The 20,674-nt window shown below is 44.9% G+C and overlaps 1 protein-coding gene across 2 annotated transcripts in view; it reads right to left on the reverse strand.

The window, feature by feature from the left end:
- The window catches only part of LOC139244624 (N-acylethanolamine-hydrolyzing acid amidase-like), a 45,462-nt gene that overhangs the window by 14,146 nt on the left and 10,642 nt on the right, over window positions 1–20,674 (reverse strand). For both annotated transcript variants that reach the window (XM_070871045.1, XM_070871044.1), the window contains exons 5-6: window positions 5,621–5,697; window positions 3,721–3,893 (exon numbers count right to left, since the gene is read on the reverse strand). In XM_070871045.1, coding sequence (XP_070727146.1) covers window positions 3,721–3,893; window positions 5,621–5,697 — 250 coding nt within the window. The remainder of the gene's footprint in view (window positions 1–3,720; window positions 3,894–5,620; window positions 5,698–20,674) is intronic.

Raw genomic sequence — 20,674 nt, forward strand, 5'->3', positions numbered from 1 at the left:
TTATGCTGTTTTTAACGGATTCCTAATTTCGAAGCCAGTTTTGAAGGCACAAAGACTTTTCTTTCAGATGATTACGTGAAGTCACGTAATGACATCATGTCTTCTTACAAACCTGGAAAGGAGTTAACCCTTTCCATTGACAGCCGTTTTATACTGAACATTATTAATTTGGATTTCTTAATAGGAAAAAAAAGACTCACCTAACAGAGGAAACAAAAATAAAAACAGAACTAGCTTATGTAATAATACTTGCCTGATACAATAAAGAAATAGATATTCAATAAAACAAATTGAAGAGTTAAAAGCTAAGATAAACAGGCTGGAAGAGATAACGGGACTAGACGGATAGTGCAGTGCGCAGCCATAGCACCATCACCTCTGGCAATAGAGCCAATGTACCCCACGGTGGGTAGGTGTAGTCCACAAACCCAACCTAACGGTAAAGCAGACAGCGATGTTTGGAGGAATATCTTTGGCCTTGGTCATAGGAGTTTGGGTAATATTTAAGTGGGTAAAGACACGGGCGCACGCCCTACAGATTCAGCTCGAAATGGTTCGATTATAACCTTGTGCTTCTGATTTTGCAGGGTGACAGGGACACTCGTAGAGCAAAAAACTTAACCCCTGGTGACGACCAGGCCGTCTGTTTAAAATTACAGATAATACTTACCGGAATGGGAATACGAAAGGCGCTACTCGTAATATGGATAGCCCTGCGACATGCACGTACCCTGGGCAACACCGACGGACAGCAGAGCACGCTGGAAATAAACAACTACCTGAACTATGGAGTCTTGTTTAATTTAACGGACGGAATGTGCATCCCAGCAGCCAAGGACTGGAGCAAGGACAGGACTTATTTTAATGCATGGTTACAAGTGAATCCTAATAAGAATCCTAATAAGAATAAGAGTATGTGTACAGTGCTCCACGGGTATAAGGAGCAGATGCATTAAACGGAGGGATGTCAAAGGGCCTGATGAATGTACTTTCGGCATAATTTGCGCGCCTCCGGGACAATCCCAGCAATCAGTCATCCGCAAGAAGGGAATGGGGCTGTGTGGGTATTACGAGGAGGCGGGGGCGGCTGCAATATCATTGTATGTATGTTTCTCACCCCCTCCGACACCGCGCCCCATAAGAATCACTACATTGCCCGAGGAACTGCCTTGCCCCATAACTACGAAGGGACCAGAGAATGGGATTGTAATGTACAGCGAGGGGGAACTGTTGTATGATAATGTTAGACATGAAATTGTGCCTGTTCTGATCAATATTTCAGGCATCCAGATGCCGGAATACTGTACAGAACAGTCAAGGAAGATGTACAATGTATTAAGTAAAGTTGTAATGCAGCAGGCTGCCGATGCAATGGGTGCCAGTAGGTTCCGGGGACAGGGGTTAGCCCCCAGGATGAAGAGGGAAATAGTTAATGATGTTGCTACCGTTTTCAATACAGGGACCTCCGTAGTGAACTCGATAGACATACAAGGATTAAATGAGAGGGTGGAACAGCTTAGAGGGGTGATGAAGGGGTTATTGGAGAGGGTGGAGCAAAACCAGGAAGACCAAGCCAACCTAGGAAAGGAGGGTGCCAAAAATCCAGCTGGATGGCATCTCAGTCCTGGAAGCTCACGCCAGAACCATCAATCACCTCATTGATAGAGAACAGGAAGATTTAGCTCAGTTGGCTAACCAAAGGGGGACACTGGATAATTGTACTCTGAAGGGACTGACCAGAGTATACCCAGCAATTCCAGATTGCCAGATGGGTAGGACTACCGGGATAGGGATAGTCCTGATGATCCCTATAGCCACGCCGGACTCAGGGCCGTTCCCCCTATACCAACGAGAGAATATCGGAATAATCCGGGAAAATGTCTCCATACGCTACTACCTGACCACCACCTCTGCCGTTCGTCGAAACAACATACTTACCGGGATTTCCCTAGCAGATTGCAAGCAAAAGGGGGAAATCACAGTATGCCCTCACCCGGTGGGCAGAGGGGAGCGAGACGAGTGCGGGTTTAACCGAACCGACGGGTGTGTACTAGAAATAGTGCCCGCACACATGCACTTCGCGAGGGCAGGCTACGGAGGGAAGGGAAGATACTGCGTCTCTACTACTGAGCGTTCATTCCAGTATAATGACCTGCAGTGCCCTATACCACAGCCAAACTTTTGCTTTACACCACTACGACCTGTCGCGATCGGGCAAGCGCATATCACCCAGGTTAGGCGCCGGAAGTCCGAAGTTATTGAGGTAACCGATCAGCTCCATGATCATTTACAGGCTTATGATGAACCAGATCAGGTCCTTATCCCACATCTAACCGAAGTATTACGAGAGTTGAGGCTCAGAGTGGGTCAATCTGTAAAACTATATCACCAACTGCAAACTAAAATCAAAGTACTGGAAGAAGATACCGAGGTAGACTTACAAAGTCAGAGTTGGTGGAGAAAGGTCTGGGACTGGGGAATAAATGTGAACATCCACCCATGGATTCGAATAATTTCACATATACTGGTCGGGATACAATTGATCTTAGCAATAACATGGGGCGTAATGGCCTGCCAGGCATGCAGACACCACGCACAACGAAGACGGACAAATCACCGTTCCCCGGATACTAAACAAGCCTGTTTTATAAGGGGGCAGGAGGATTTGGCCTTTGTCAATTCGATTTAAGCAACCGGGACTCCTGAAACCGCGTGACTGGCCAGCACGTTGAGGCAGGGAGTACCGGGCCGTGCACAAAATCTAATAAAGGTCAAATGGTCGGTTAAAAGGGGACTAGGACTAGTCCCTTTACCGAAAGGGGGAGTTGTTGTAGGAGGTAGGCACCTTTAGAACATACCAGAATACTAGGCATTAGGCACCTGCTAGATATATCTAAACGCATATAAGTTTAAAGTGGACACACACATAAAATGGCTGCCCAGGCATGATGGGAAATCAGGTAGTCAAGCTGTGAACTGTTGAACGTTCAATGACCAAGCAATAACCCTGTGAGGCCCACTGTAGGAATGCCTGGGATGCGGGAAGACAGAGATAAGAAGGAAACCATCTCCTGTGAACAAGGTCATAAACCAATTAATTCCCCAGGAAGAAAGATAAGAGGGAAACCATCTCCTGTAAACAAGGTTATAAACCAATTATTTCTCCCAGATGAAAGAACTAGGGAGAGAACCTATAAAGTCATCGATCAGCCCAAGCTGACAATAACCGAACATATGGTTCCCGGGATAATAGGGGAATTCTATTGGGTTAAAAGAACCTATATGTAATCTATAATCGTTGTGATTGGCTTGTGTCCAGCCGTGATGGGCTGTGTAGCTGTAGTAAACTGTTTTGTAACTGTTGTGAAACATATAAAGGTGCATGTAACCCTTTGTTCTGTGGAGAGAAACCTGGATACGGTCCTGAGTTTTTCCTCCCCGCTGAGCGTAATAAAAGCTGCATCAGCATTGGAACCGACCCTGAGTGTTGAGTGATTCTTCTAAGAAAACACTAACGCTAACAGGTACATTGGATAATGAGTGCTAATCCTACTTAATTAATTCTGATTCCCTTTAAAATATTGCCAAAAAATATGGCATCTCTAGCATTTATTTTTAGAAAAACATTACAGGCTGAAATATTACATTTTACTAGTGGCTGTTTTCACTGGTAAATAAACAATTTTAAAAAGGAGCGTTATTTATACATTCTGTACTTACTGTCCTTTCATAGGTATCAAAGGCCAGATGTCAACAGGCCCGCTGAGGTTTCTTGTTATAATCACGCCTTCATTTGATTTGACTCCACCTAAAATGTAGTACACGTTTGCAGTGATTGGATTATTGGCCAACATTTTCAAAGCTGCTTGAAAATCCGCAGCTTGTAGGAGAGTCTGAGGAAATGGGAAACATTGATTGTTCTTTATTAGTTTAGAGTTTGACATTTCCCTTTTACTGCCATTTCATTTCCTTTCTCTCTACTACCATCCCCCACCCCCAACAGTCCTGGAGCAATAGTCCAGATTTTGGGCCCAACTTTGCCCAACCCTGTTTTTCAGTGTACTTACCTTAAGTGCGCCGACTTTGCACGCTGGAAAGGGCGCTGGAAAAAAAGGGCCCCATCCTGGCCGCTCTTTGGAGTCCCCGAAGTCCCAGCGTGGCGTGCAGTCTGAAGTGGGGGGGGGGGGGGGGCGGAGCAACAGGCCAGTGCCGAAAACAGTGCCGGCACCTGCACGCATGCGCAGTGAAGTCCTCCCAGCGTGTCCTGCGAGCTGTGAGCTGGACCCGATGCTCGCAGCCCCTATCCCCGGCCGAAGGGAAGCCCCGATCTCGCCGCACCCTATCCCCGGCCGAGTGGCCTTCCGCACCGGCCGGCCGGCCCTGAGTTCCAGGTGAGGTAGGACTTTGGTTTTATTTTTTATTTATTGGTCGTGCTTGAGAATTTTGATTGGGGGGGGGGGAAGAGAAAGTGTGTATTGGGGTGGGGAGGGGGGGGCGGAGGAGAGTTTTGGGAGGGTCGGGGGGGGGGGGGGGGGGGAGAGAAAGTGTGTTTTTGGGGGAGGGGTGAAAGTGTTTTGGGGGGGGGGGGATTGTATACCAGCATCTCTCTCTCTCTGGCTACCCCCCCACCCCTCCCCTCTGTGACATCGCGGCCAGCTGTTCGCATTTCTCCGGTAGGATTTACTTCATTTTTATTAGTATTTTAATTGTTTGAGCTTTTCCTTGCAATGTTTGGTGCTTGGTTGTTGAGGTCCTCTCCAGTTCTCTTCACTCCCCTAACCCTGCCCTAATGTCTGCCGACTGTCTTCACTGCCCGCAAGGTTTTTCAGAGCTGGCCACATACGCTGATCTAAGTCGATTTGGAGTAAGTTTTTGCTGGCCAAAGTGGCATAAATGGCCAAAACTGGCACAAGTGTCTGGAAAAAAAAAAACTGACCTAAAAGAAAATCGTACCTAACTGACTTACTCTGGAGCAAATTTTGGGGGAAAATGGCATTTTTTAAACTTAAGCCAGAAAAAACAACTTACTCTAAAAAAAATTGATGCAAGTCATGGCAAAAGTTCGGCCAATAGTGAGTGGATAGTTGGAAAGTCTAAAATGTAAACTGGACATTAAAATGCTTGATTTCTAAAATACAAGTCAACTTCTTCCCTTTTACTTTGGTTGTCTTATGTTGTTTAGGTTTCGTAACATAAATCTTCAATAAATTTTCACCCTCACTAAAACAAATATCAGAACTTAAGCCATAGGTAGCAGCCTTGGCTCAATGGGGGCACTCTCACCTCTGCGTCAGAAGGTTGTTGGTTCAAGTCCGCCTACAGAGATTTGAGAGCATAATCTAGGCTGACATTTCAGTGCAGTACTGAGGAAGTGCTGTTAGAGGTGCCATTTTTTGGATGAAATGTTAAACCGAGGCCGTCTGCCCTCTCATGTGGATGTAAAAGATCCTATGGTGCTATTCACAGAAGAGTAAGGGAGTTCTCCTGGTGTCCTGGCTAATATTTATTCCTCAACCAATATCATTAAACAGTTTATCTGATTGTTAATATCAGTGCTGTTTGTGTGATCTTGCTGTGCGCAAATTGGCTGATAGACAAAAAAATAACAAAAATTACTTACATCTCTTATCAGCCAGCTGGGAGGAGGATTTCTCTTCAGAAGGGCAGCAATCATAGTTTTCCACCATTCTCCTCTAACTTTAATAAAAAGACAATGATAAACACATATGACTCTGGATTATGTATAAACGAGTCCTTTTTGAACCATACAGCAAGTACACCAGACTAATACATACTGAAGTGCTGGCAAGTTGCAAGAGATTTACACCAGGTCCTCTGGTATTAGATAACTTGTTCCGTGCTTCTGTAAAAATTACATAGGATATACAACACAGAAACAGGCTATTCGGCTCAACCAGTCCATGCCGGCGTTTATGCTCCACTCGAGCCTCCTCTCGTTTTTCCTCATCGAACTCTTTTCGCATAACCCTTTATTAACTTCTCCCTCTTACGCTTATTTAAACTCCCTGTGGTAATGAGTTCCACATTCTCACCACACTCTGGGTAAAGAAGTTTCTGAATGCCCTATTGAATATCTTGGTCACTATCTTATATTGATGGCCTCTAGTTTTGCTCTTCCCCACAAGTGGAAACATTCTCTCTGTCATCATCATAGGCGGTCCCTTGAAACGAGGATGACTTGCTTCCATGCCAAAAAAAAAGGGTGAGTTCATAGGTGTTTCGAATGAAGAACCTAAACTACATCCTCAAGGGTGGAAGATGCCTGTGCTTGGAATTTTTAATGTGTGGTGGCCGATGCACACCAGCCACCAGCATGTGTATCCACTCTATCAAAACCTATCAATTTTAAAGACCTCTATTAAGTCACCCTCAGCCTTCTCTTTTCAAGAGAAAAGAGACCCAGTCTGTTCATCCTTTTCTGGTATGTATACCCTTGCATTTCTTGTATCATCCTTGTAAATCTTTTTTGCATCCTCTCCAGTGCCTCTATATCCTTTTTATAATGTGGCGCCAAATTTTATGCAGTACTCCAAGTGTGGTCTAACTAAGGTTTGATACAAGTTTAGCTAACTTCTCTACTTTTCAATTCAATCCCTCTAGAAATAAACCCTAATGCATGGTTTGCTTTTTTTATGCCCTTGTTAACCTGTGTCGCTACTTTAAGTGATTTGTGTATTTGTACTCCCAGATGCCTTTGCTCTACCCCATTTAGATTTGAATTTTCCAATATATGATCTCCATAATTTTTCATACCAAAATGTAATACCTCACATTTATCTGTGTTGAAATTCATTTGGCAATTATATGCCCAATCTGCAGGTTTATTAATGTCTTCTTGTAATTTGTTGCAGTCTTCCTCAGTATTGACTATTCCTTCCCCACCCCGAATTTGGTATAATCTGGAAATTTAGAAATTGTGTTTTTGATTACAAAGTATAAGTTGTTAATATAAATTGTGAACAACAGGGTCCCAGCACTGATCCTTGTGGAACACCACTTCCCACCTTCTGCCACTCTGAATAGCTACCCTTTACTCCTACTTGCTGCTTTCTGTCTTGAAGCCAGCTAGTCATCCATTCTGCAATTTTGACTTTATTCATTCGCCTAAAATCTAGATAAATTACATGTACTGCATTACCCTTGTTTACTCTCTCTGTTACCTCTCCAAATGGATTCAATGAGGTTGGTCAAGTAAAACTTTCCCTTTTGAAATCCATGCTTACTATTCATTATTATATTTTTGGTTTCGAGATGTTCTTACATTTTCTCCTTTAGTAGGGATTCATTATTTTTCCTACCACCAATGGTAAGCTGACTGGTCTATAGTTCCTTGGACATAGAAAGAAACATAGAAATTTACAGCGCAGAAGGAAGCCATTTCGGCCCATCGTGTCTGCGCCGGCCAACAAAGAGTCGCACGGCCCTTGGTCAGCTGACCTGAAGGTTATATATACACACTAATGAACAATGGTAGAAAGGTAAAGAGCACCCAGCCCAATCAGTCCGCCTCACACAACTGCGACACCCCTTACACTGAAACTTTCTACACTCCATACCAACTGGAGCCATGTGATCTCCTGGGAGAAGCAAAAGCCAGATAAAAACCCAGGCTAATTTAGGGGGAAAAAATCTGGGAAAATTCCTCTATGTCCCATCCAAACGATTGAAACTAGTCCAGGAGATCACCCTGGCTGTATTCGATTCCCTGCAGTACTTACCATCATATTTGCGCCAGCCAACAAGAGGTCATCCAGTCTAATCCCAATTACCAGCTCTAGGTCCCTGCAGGTTACGGCGCTTTAAGTGACCATCCAACCATCTCTTAAAAGTGGTGAGGGTTTCTGCGTCCACCACTCTTCCAGGCAGCGAGTTCCAGATCCCCACAACCCTCTGCATAAAGAAGCCCCCCCTCAAATCCCCTCTAAACTTTCCACTAACCACCTTGAAACTATGCCCCCTCGTAATAGACCCCTCCACCAATGGAAATAGGCCCTTATTATCCACTATGTCCAGGACCCTCAATATTTTGTACAACCTCTTCTGTTCCAATGAGAACAAACCCAGCCTATCTAATCTGTCCTCAAAACTAAGATTCTCCATTCCAGGCAGCATCCTCGTAAATCTCCTCTGTACCCTCTCTAGTGCAATCACGTCCTTCCTATAATACAGCGACCAGAACTGCATGCAGTGCTCCAGCTGTGGCTTAACCAAAGTATTATACAATTTAAGCATATCCTCCCTGCTCTTATAGTCGATGCCTCGGCCAATAAAGGCAAACATTCCATATGCCTTCTTAACCACCTTATCCACCTGGGCTGCTACTTTCAGGGATCTGTGAACAAGCACTCCAAGGTCCCTTTGTTTATCTACACTATTAAGTGGCCTACCGCTTAATGTGTATACCCTTTCCTTATTAGCCCTCCCAAAATGCATTACCTCACACTTCTCTGAATTAAATTCCATTTGCCACTGCTCTGTCCACCTGACCAGTAAATTGATATCCTCCTGCAGCCCATGACTGTCCTCTTCATTATCAACCAGACAGCCAATTTTAGTGTCGTCTGCAAACTTCTTAATCATACTTCCTATATTCAAATCTAAATTGTAGATATAACACAAAAACAAAGGATCCAGTACTGAGCCCTGCAGAAACCCACTGGAAATATCCTTCCAGTCACAAAAACATCCATCAACCATTACCCTTTGCTTTCTATCTCTAAGCCAATTTTGGATCCAACTTGCCACTTTGCACTGGAGATCCCATGGACTTTAACCTTCATGACCAGTCTACCACGTAGGACCTTATCAAAAGCTTTGCTAAAGTCTATATAAACTACATTGTACACTACCCTCATCAACCCCTCTTGGTTACCTCCTCAAAAAATTGACATGTTCTATTTCCCTTCTTAAATATAGGTATTACGTTAGCTATCTGCCAGTCCTCTGGTACTACATCTTTCTCTAATGAATTATTAAATATGTGTACTAATGCCTCTGCTTTCTCTTCGTTAAATTATTTTAAAATATGCCAATGCAATCCATCCGGACCAGGGGTTTTATCCTGAGTCTGATTAGTTTATTTAATATTTTTCCTTTTTTATTTTAAATGCAGTTATCTAATTTCTAATCTCATCCAATGTCATGCTCACCTGTTCTGTCTCCCTGGTAAATACTGAAGCAAAGTAATTATTTAATATTTCTGCCATCTCTCAATCGCTGCCTGTGATATTATCCATCCCTTAGTGGCCGTATTCCCATCCTGACTTAACTTTTTTTTATTGATGTGCATGACAAATATTTAACTATTTTGTTTTATGTTATGTGATAATTTAATTTCATAGTTCCTTTTTGCCTTTTCTTTTGACTTCTCTCCACACTCTTTTTATTCTTCCTTGTCATGCTCTCCCCTGTCCATGTACGTAGTGAATGCCTCTTTCAGTGCTCTCAATTTTTCCCTTATGTCTTTATTCATCCATGATGTCTCATTAGTTTTTAGCGTGTTCTTGTTTTTAGTGGAATATATTTTTCCTGGATTGTTGAACATCATTTCTAATGTTTCCCCACTGCTATCCTACATTATTGTTTGCCAATATCGTTGTCCATTTTATTTTCCCAAATTCTATTCTCAACCCCTCAAAATCGGCTTTTCTCCAATCTAATACCTTGGTCTGCATCATACTTATGCCCTCCTCAATGATTATCTTAAAGCGTATTATATTATGGTCACTATTACCTAGATGTTCCCCAATTTTCAATTCTTTTATCTGCTCTGGTTCATTCCTAGCTCCAATAGCAAATCCTCCCTTTTTGGGCTTCTTACTTATTGGGTTAGAAAGATGTCCTGTACACATTGTAGGAACTCCATTCACTTTTCCTCTTTACTTACTTCTTTTGTCCAATTAATACCGGGGTAGTTGAAATGCCCGATGATTATTATTCTATGTTTTTTACTTATCTCCCGAATTTGTTTGCACATTTCTTCCCCCACCTCCCTTCCATGGGGCCGAAGTTTCGGCATCTGGTGAAAACGGCGCACCTCCGAGACTTACATGACCTGCCTGGGCTCGAAGGTGCGCCGGAATATTCTGCAGCAATTCTCCGGGTCCTCCTGGATCATGGCGTGGAGTGGCGCGGCGCACCTTCGTGGGGAGGAGACTGCCTGCAGGGGGGCGGGGCTAGGGATCATGCCTTCTTCTCAGAGCTGGCAGCGTTGCGCAGGCACGCTGGAGCATGTGCGCCTGCGCAATGGCTCAGGAGAGCGTGGATACAGGGGGGGAGAGAGTGTGATTACCGGGGGGGGAGAGAGCGTGATTACCGGGGGGGGAGAGAGCGTGGATACCCGGGGGGGGGGGGGGGGGGGGGGGGACGTGGATACCGGGAGGGGAGGGAGGGGGCACACGTGGATACCGGGAGGGGAGGGGGGGGGGCACACATGGATACCGGGAGGAGGGGGGGGTGGCACGTGGATACCGGGAGGGGAGGGGGGGGGGGACGTGGATACCAGGAGGGGAGGGGGGGGGGGACGTGGATACCGGGAGGGGAGGGGGGGGGGGACGTGGATACCAGGAGGGGAGGGGGGGGGGGACGTGGATACCGGGAGGGGAGGGGACGTTGGTACCGGAAGGGGAGGAGATGTGGATACCGGGAGGGGGTGGGGGGGACATGGATACCGGGAGGGGAGGGGGGGGGGGGGACGTGGATACCGGGAGGGGAGGGGGGGGGCACACATGGATACCGGGAGGGGAGGGGGGGGGGGGGACGTGGATACCGGGAGGGGAGGGGGGGGGGGGACGTGGATACCAGGAGGGGAGGGGGGGGGGGGACGTGGATACCGGGAGGGGAGGGGGGGGGCACACATAGATACCGGGAGGGGAGGGGAGGGGGGACGTGGATACCGGGAGGGGAGGGGACGTTGGTACTGGAAGGGGAGGAGATGTGGATACCGGGAGGGGGTGGGGGGGACATGGATACCGGGAGGGGAGGGGGGGGGGGGACGTGGATACCAGGAGGGGAGGGGGGGGGGGGACGTGGATACCGGGAGGGGAGGGGGGGGGCACACATGGATACCGGGAGGGGAGGGGAGGGGGGACGTGGATACCGGGAGGGGAGGGGACGTTGGTACTGGAAGGGGAGGAGATGTGGATACCGGGAGGGGGTGGGGGGGACATGGATACCGGGAGGGGGTGGGGGGCGCGTGGCAACCGGGGTGGAGGAGCATGGGTTGGGGGGCACTCAATGATCGAAGGGCCGGAGGAGAGAGCAGGGGTGCCTCCTTCCAGCCTCTCCCTCACACCCCCCACCCACATCCTCCCACACACACACCCCACCCCCACCACACACACACCGCCCCCCCCCCCCCCCCCGCACCCGTCACTGTCAGATACAGAGAGAGAGAGAGAGACACTACAGAGAGAGACACTGACAGAGACACCTTCCCTTTCACATAAAGATAGGACTTCTATTTTTTATTGATTGATTACTTATTACTTTGGTCTTGGTGCTTTAGGTGCAGGGTTCCTTCTATTTTTTATTAATTAATTGCTTATTACTTTTTGTGCTTCATTTAGTGCTTGGTGCTTTAAATGTACTTTGCTTCTTTAATGTTGTTGTGAAGGTGTTTATGGAAAATCCTCTAACTTCCCTTACCCACCGCTGTTGTGATGTTGATGTGTCCTTTGTGTTTAATGCTTCCCACCCCCCTGTCTCTGGCTGTGCCTGCACTAAACTTAACTCTAGGTAAGGTTTTTCAGAACTTACAAAAGTGGACACTTACTCCATCCTAAGTTAGTTTGTAGTAAGTTTTCACTGCTGAAACTTGCAAAACTGGCCTGAGTGGCTGGACACACCCACTTTTGAAAAAAATGTACCTTACCTAAAGCCAACCTAAACTAACTCACTAGAACTGGAGAAAACTAATATCCGAGAATTGCAATTTCTAACATACTCCAAACTAAACTAGTTGCTCCAAAACACTAGGAGCAACTCCACCCAAAACTTGGGCCCATGATGATATGTAAACCACCCCTATTAGTCTGATTGATCATTTATTATCTTTTATCTCTATCCACAGGAATGTTATTTTTGTCTTGCTGATAGCTGTGTCATTTTTTTTTCCTGCCATTATGTTATCCCGAATAAGTAGTTACCCCACCTCCACTTTTTAACCTCTCTATCTTTTCTAAATATGTTATACCCTACAATGTTTAATTCCCACTCCTGATTTTCCGATAGCCATATCTCAGTAATCCCGAGTATATCTGGTTCCTCGCAACGTATTATTGCCTGCAGTTGCCCTGTTTTATTGAGGACACTGTGTGCATTTCTATACAGATAGTTTAACTCATTTTTAATACCAGTTCCTCACACTTTAGTTTTAACCATCTTTTTACACTCCTGTTCTTTAACTCTATTTATTTCCTGACCATTAATGTCCTCCGTTACTTTATTCTTTCCAATGCTCTCCTTTCCATACAGGCATACAGGTACAGCAGGCGGTGAAGAAGGCAAATGGCATGTTGGCCTTCATAGCGTGAGGATTTGAGAATAGGAGCAGGGAGGTCTTACTGCAGTTGTACAGGGCCTTGGTAAGGCCACACCTTGAATATTGTGTACAGTTTTAGTCTCCTAATCTGAGGAAGGACATTCTTGCTATTGAGGGAGTGCAGCGAAGGTTCACCAGACTGATTCCCAGGATGGCAGGACTGACATATGAAGAAAGACTGGATCGACTAGGCTTATATTCACTGGAATTTAGAAGAATGAGAGGGGATCTCATAGAAACATATAACATTCTAACGGTATTGGACAGTTATATGCAGGAAGAATGTTGCCGATGTTGGGGAAGTCCAGAACCAGGGGTCACAGTCTAAGGATAAGGAGTAAGCCATTTAGGACCGAGATGAGGAGAAACTTCTTCACTCAGAGAGTTGTGAGCAGGTGGAATTCTCTACCACAGAAAGTTGTTGAGGCTGGTTCGTAAGATATATTCAAAAGGGAGTTAGATGTGGCCCTTATGGCTAAAGGGATTAAGCGGTATGGAGAGAAAGCAGGAATGGGGTAGTGAAGTGCATGATCAGCCATGATCGTATTGAATGGTGGTGCAGGCTCGAGGGGCCGAATGGCCTACTCCTGCACCTATTTTCTATGTTTCTATGTTTCATGCTTTGTTTCTATTTAGGCTTGTTTCATTTCTTATAGATCCATTGTAATTACCCACAGCCAAGTACTAAAATATGATTCAAATATCAGCAGCTGATAAGAGTGCAAAAAGCATTAAACTGGGTTGTGATGCCACACAGGGTTCTATTCTGGGACTGCTTTCCTTCACGGTGTACATTGAATTCAGTATTAGTCAGTGTAAGCTGGAATGTTTTGATTAAAAAAAGTAATACGAACATATGAACAATGACGCACAGGTAAAGATCCTCTGGTCCATTGAGCCTGTCCCACACAATTGCGATAACTTGCTTTTCACCATGTATACACTCCCCCCAAAACCATGTGATCTCCTGGGAGAGGCAAAAAAAAACATACATAGGCTTATTTGGGGGGAAAAAATATGGGAAATTCCTCTCCGACCCATCTAGACAAACAAAACTAGTCCAGAAGATCCGCATTTAATATAATGATATTTTAAATAGGAAAAGGTTGGAGGATGTAGAAAAGCAGAAAGATTTGGGGCTTCAGGTTCACAAGACATTAAAAGTAATACCTCAAGTAACATTTAAAAAATCTAATGGAATCCTGGCTAATCATGGCACATCTACGACGTTGGCTCCTCCAAATGAGCATAGTATGTTGTAAAAATACCCACTAAATACACTTGATTGGTTTGCTGACATTTTTGACACGGTTATAATTAAAGACAATTGTGATTTTAGCCGAGTTCATGAGACCTTTTTATGGCAACCATAACTACCAAAGTAATTATGATTGGTTGCTTTATAATTATATTTTTCTGGGAAACAGAATTGTTCCAAACAAATAAGTAAATTCAAGCACAGAGATATAGAATATAAAAATAGAGATGCAATGGTGAGGCTAGCTGGTGCAGCGGCAGGGGCAGAAGGTAAACAAAGAAGTAGAAAGAAATCGAAAGGTGACGTCACAGCCAAGTGGGTAAGTGATTGGCTGGTGGATTAGTGAGTATTTAATCTTTTTTTCTTCTTTTTATTTCGTTATCAGTAGGTAACCTTTGACATTGTTGTCAAATTAAGTAATTTGAGGGTTAAGTCATGGCAGGAGAGCCCAGACACGTCATGCTCCTCCAGTGCTATGTGGGAACTCAGGGATGCTTCCAGTGTCCCTGGCGACTACATGTGCAGGAAGTGTATCCTGCTACAGCACCTGACAGACCGCATTGCGGCACTGGAGCTGCGGGTGAATTCACTCTGGAGCATCCGCGATGCTGAGGATGCCGTGAATAGCACGTTTAGTGAGTTGGTCTTACCGCAGATAAAGGTTACACAGACAGATAGGAAATGGGAGACCAACAGGAAGAGCAGTGGAAGGAAGGTAGTGCAGGGGTCCCATGCGGCCATCTCCCTCCAAAACAAATACACCGTTTTGGGTACTGTAGGGGGGGGGATGACTCATCAGGGGAGAGCAGCAGCAGCAAAGTTCATGGCACCATGGGTGGCTCTGCTGCACAGGAGGGCAGGAAGAAGAGTGGGAGAGCAATACTGGTAGGGGATTCTACTGTAAGGGGAATAGATAGGCGTTTCTGCGGCCGCAACCGAGACTCCAGGATGGTATGTTGCCTCCCTGGTGCAAGGGTCAAGGATGTCTCGGAACGGCTGCAGGACATTTAGAAGGGAGACGGTAAACAGCCAGTTGTCATAGTGCATATAGGTACCAACGATATAGGTAAAAAACGGGATGAGGTCCTACAAGCTGAATTTAGGGAGCTAGGAATTAAATTAAAAAGTAAGACCTCAGGAGGTAGTAATCTCAGGATTGCTACCAGTGCCACGTGCTAGTCAGAGTAGGAATTGCAGGATAGTTCAGATGAATACGTGGCTTGAGGAGTGGTGCAGAAGGGAGGGATTCAATTTCCTGGGACATTGCAACCGGTTCTGGGGGAGGTAGGACCAGTACAAATCGGCCGGTCTGCACCTGGGCAGGACCGGAACCAATGTCCGAGAGGGAGTGTTTGCTAGTGCTGTTGGGAGGGTTTAAACTAATATGGCAGGGGGATGGAAACCTATGCAGGGAGACAGAGGGAAGTAGAATGGGGGCAGAAGCAAAAGATAAAGAGAAGAAAAGTAAAAGTGGAGGGCAGAGAAACCCAAAGCAAAAATCAAAAAGGGCCTCATTACAGCAAAATTCTAAAGGAGCAAAGTGTGTTAAAAAGACAAGTCTCAAGGCTTGTGCCTTAATGCGAGGAGTATTCGTAATAAGGTGGACGAATTAACTGCGCAGGCAGCAATTAACGAATATGATATAATTGGCATCATGGAGACATGGTTCCATGGTGACCAAGGTTGGGAACTCAACATCCAGGGGTATTCAACATTCAGGAAGGATAGACAGAAAGGAAAAGGAGGTGGGGTAGCGTTGCCGGTTAAAGAGGAAATTAATGCAATAGTAAGAAAGGACATTAGCTTGGATGATGTGGAATCTGTATGTGTGGAGCTGCGGAATACCAAAGGGCAGAAAACGCTAGTGGAAGTTGTGTACAGACTACCAAACAGTAGTAGTGAGGTTGGGGACAGCATCAAACAAGAAATTCGGGACGCGTGCAATAAAAGGTACAGCAGTTATCATGGGCGACTTTAATCTACATATTGATTGGCGTAACCAAACTGGTAGCAATACGGTGGAGGAAGATTTCCTGGAGTGTATTAGGGATGGTTTTCTAGACCAATATGTCGAGGAACCAACTAGAGGGCTGGCCATCCTAGACTTGGTGATGTGTAATGAGAAAGGACTAATTAGCAATCTTGTTGTGAGAGGTCCATTGGGGAAGAGTGACCATAATATGGTAGAATTCTTTATTAAAATGGAGAGTGACACAGTTAATTCAGAGAATAGGGTCCTGAATTTAAGGAAAGGTAACTTCGATAGTATGAGACATGAATTGGCTAGAAGACTGGCGAATGATACTTAAAGGGTTGATGGAGGATAGGCAATGGCAAACATTTAAAGATCACATAGATGAACTTCAACAATTGTACATCCCTATCTGGAGTAAAAATAAAACGGGGAAGATGGCTCAACCGTGGCTAACAAGGGAAATTAAGGATAGTGTTAAATCCAAGGAAGAGGCATATAAATTGGCCAGAAAAAGCAGCAAACCTGAGGACTGGGAGAAATTTAGAATTCAGCAGAGGAGGACAAAGGGTTTAATTAGGAGGGGGAAAATAGAGTATAAGAGGAAGCTTGCTGGGAACATAAAAACTGACTGCAAAAGCTTCTATAGATACGTGAAGAGAAAAAGATTAGTGAAGGCAAACGTAGGTCCCTTGCAGTCAGAATCAGGTGAATTTATAATGGGGAACAAAGAAATGGCATACCAATTGAACAAATACTTTGGTTCTGTCTTTACGAAGGAAGACACAAATAACCTTCCGGAAATACTAGGGGACCGAGGATCTAGTGAGAAGGAGGAATTGAATGAAATCCGTATTAGGCGAGAAATTGTGTTCGGAAAATTGATGGGATTGAAGGCCGATAAATACCCGGGGCCTGATAGTCTGCATCCCAGAGTACTTAGGGAAGTGGCTCCAGAAATAGTGAATGCTTTGGTGATCATTTTCCAACAGTTTATCGACTCTGGATCAGTTCCTATGGACTGGAGGGTAGCTAATGTAACACCACTTTTTAAAAAAGGAGGGAAAGAGAAAACGGGTAATTATAGACCGGTTAGCCTGACATCAGTAGTGGGGAAAATGTTGGAATCGATTATTAAGGATGAAATAGCAGCGCATTTGGAAAGCAGTGACAGGATCGGTCCAAGTCAGCATGGATTTATGAAGGGGAAATCATGCTTGACAAATCTTCCAGAACTTTTTGAGGATGCAACTTGTAGAGTGGACAAGGGAGAACCAGTGGATGTGGTGTATTTGGACTTTCAAAAGGCTTTTGACAAGGTCCCACAGAAGACATTGGTGTGCAAAATTAAAGCACATGGTATTGGGGGTAATCTACTGATGTGGATAGAGAACTGGTTGGCAGACAGGAAGCAGAGAGTAGGGATAAACGGGTCCTTTTCAGAATGGCAGGCAGTGACTAGTGGGGTGCTGCAGGGCTCAGTGCTGGGACCCCAGCTATTTACAATATACATTAATGATTTAGATGAAGGAATTGAGTGCAATATCTCCAAGTTTGCAGATGACACTAAGCTGGGTGGCGGTGTGATCTGTGAGGACACTAAGAGGCTGCAGGGTGACTTGGACAGGTTAGGTGAGTGGGCAAATGCAGTATAATGTGGATAAATGTGAGGTTATCCACTTTGGTGGCAAAAACAGGAAGGCAGAATATTATCTGAATGGTGGCAGATTAGGAAAAGGGGAGGTGCAACGAGACCTGGGTGTCATGGTACATCAGTCATTGAAAGTTGGCATGCAGGTACAGCAGGCGATGAAGGCGGCAAATGGTATGTTGGCCTTCATAGCTAGGGGATTTGAGTATAGGAGCAGAGAGGTCTTACTGCAGTTGTACAGGGCCTTGGTGAGGCCTCACCTGGAACATTGTGTTCAGTTTGAGGAAGGATGTTCTTGCTATTGAGGGAGTGCAGTGAAGGCTCACCAGACTGATTCCCGGGATGGCAGGACTGACATGTGAGGAGAGACTGGATCGACTGGGCCTGTATTCACTGGAGTTTAGAAGGATGAGAGAGGATCTCATAGAAACATATAAAATTCTGACAGAATTGGGCAGGTTAGATGCAGGAAGAATGTTCCCGATGTTGGGGAAGTCCAGAACCAGGGAACACAGTCTAAGGATAAGGGGTAAGCCATTTAGGACTGAGATGAGGAGAAACTTCTTCACCCAGAGAGCTGTTAACCTGTGGAATTATCTACCGCAGAGGGTTGTTGATACCAGTTCATTGGATATATTGAAGAGGGAGTCAGATATGGCCCTTACGACTAAAGGAATCAAGGGGTATGGAGAGAAAGCAGGAAAGAGGCACTGAGGTGAATGATCAGCCATGATCTTAATGAATGGTGGTGCAGGCTCGAAGGGCCTACTCCTGCACCTATTTTCTATGTTTCTATGTTACATCAGTAAGTAAACTTCAAGAAGACCACAATGGAGTACGGTATGCATCATTTGGAGTTTTGAGCTCCATGTTATAGAAAGCATGTTGAGGCACAGTGCAGAGAGGATAGAGCGCAAATACATTAGAGTTCTGCCTGATGTCAAGAAATACAAAAATGAAGATAAGTGATTGAAGGAAAGGGAGATAGAATGTTATGGGAGCAGGGCAGGCATGTGGACTAGAACAACTACTCGTGTGAAGGATAAATACCAACACTGACTGGTTCTGGCGATTGTCCAGTTTCTGTGTTGTACTATTTAATTGTATATTACCACATATAGTATAATATTGCTCCAATAATATGCAGTGGAAAGAACAAGGAGATCACTGGAGCTAAATCACAGTTGAACACCACTCGAGTTCAAATTATGATGTAATCAAACAAAACTTCTGCCTGCAAAACAAACAAAAACTTGTTAATATTGGGCCAATAATTGCAGTTGCCGGTTTCCTGTAGACGGATGCCTCCAACCAAAATGTTTTTTAATGAAAGTAGCTGTTGGTCCTGGAGGGAACGAACACTTCTGGTCCTAGGCCTAGATGCACAGCCCGGCGCAGAGGCCCACGCATTTTGCATGCAGGAACATTCATTTCTCAGTGTGTTTCTGCCTTGAAAAACACCCAGCCTATGTGCTACTTGTTTTGTAAGATGCCTGTAGGGTTAGTGTGACTTGAATCACAAGGATAAAACCGGATGTCTGCATAGTTATCAGATATGCACATTTTTGGCCATATGTTGCAATGCACACATTGCATAAATAAGTAGAATCATGGGGCAGAAGGAAATTCATGGGGCAAATTTACACGTTAGCAAATGCTAATGAGCTGCATTTAAAATGGGTCACTCTAATTTTCAAATAGTGTGTACCAGGCCTTGTTTAGTCACATATGACACAGCTGTGCTGCTAACAATGTTGTACATAGTCTCAATGGTATACCTTAACTAAACTTTTGACATGGTTCTGATTTTAACTCCAAGTAGTTTCCCTGCTCAGGCCTGAGTTAAAATTACAGTCGGGTCTCAAGGATGTCATCAGACCGCAGCATGCACATGTAAAGAAGGACCCTGTTGGCACGAGTCCTTGCTGCCTGCTCAGGAGAGGTTAAAAATTGCAGATGTTGCGATCATGATGGCTTTCGGACAGGCAAGAGCCAGGACGATTTTAACTGCCCACCCACCAGGTTTCTGTTGAGCAAGTAAGGTTGAAATTGCCCCCATCCTCTTTCCTAGTGGAGCACTGCCTTGCTTGTACTATCTACCATATGTTGTAGTGTCTGGGAGTAGCCCATCGTTCGTATTTTGAGCAATGCTACTAATATTGTCATGACCTGGTATGATTCTGTTAAGTTAGAAGCTGTGGAATTCCTCCCAAGCTATGGTGGAACAAAAGCAGACATGTTTTTGTAATATAATGTAATTACATTTGTTTTACAGTCTGAGGGGCTAACTCACATCACTCCAAACATTTGAAAATTAACATCTTGTCATATTTATCAAGTCCAAAAGCTAGATTGCAGAGTCAGGTTTAAAATATTATAATTGGCAATATGACTAAAGAGTAGCACAGGTATATTGGGCTAGAGTTTCCCTAACCTGCTTGTCTGGCGCCCTCACTTGAGGTGCGCCGTTTTTGTCCGCCTCCAAGCGCGCCGAAAAAAGATGTCGGTATTCTGGCCACTCCCCAGCCTCTCTTCGGTCGTGAACAGTGCCGGGACCTCTGCACATGCGCGTTAGAATCTGCGCGCATATGCAATAGCTCCTGTCATTCCGAATCTGTGAGTGTGCGCTGCAGGCTGTGTGGGAGGGGCCCGAAGCACGCCGTCCCTAGTCCTGGCCGAATGGGCTCCCCGCCCGCTGCGTTCCCTAAGGTAGGACTTCTATTTTTTATTTGTTATTTACTGATTGATTTTGGTGCTTTAGGTGCAGGGTTCCTTCTATTTTTTTATTTTTATTTATCGATTGCTTATTACTTTGGTCTTGGTGCTTTAGGTGCAGGGTTCCTTCTATTTTATTTGTTAATTCATTGCTTTTTACTTTTTGTGCTTTGTTTGATGCTTGGTGGTGCTTTAAATGTGGTTACTTGCACCGATTCCTTAACTCCTTAACTGAAGGTTTTTCTGTGCGGACAGAAGTGGCAACACACGCTGGCCTAAGTTAGTTTGGAGCAACTATCTGCTGGCCAAACGCCTAAAACAGGAGTAAGTGGCTGGGAATGCCCTCTTTTGAAAAAAAAACGTAACTAAAAAAAAATCTAACTAATTCACACACTGGCGCAAATTAAATGGCCAGAATTGCAACTAAAAAGATAGTCCAGAAAAATCAAGTTGCTCCTAAAAAGAAGAGCAACTCCTGGGGAAACTTAGGCCCATTAACTCAGAGAAACAAAGTTC

The sequence above is a fragment of the Pristiophorus japonicus genome, chromosome 2 (assembly GCF_044704955.1).
Source record: "Pristiophorus japonicus isolate sPriJap1 chromosome 2, sPriJap1.hap1, whole genome shotgun sequence".
In the NCBI taxonomy this organism is placed as follows: Eukaryota; Metazoa; Chordata; class Chondrichthyes; family Pristiophoridae; genus Pristiophorus; species Pristiophorus japonicus.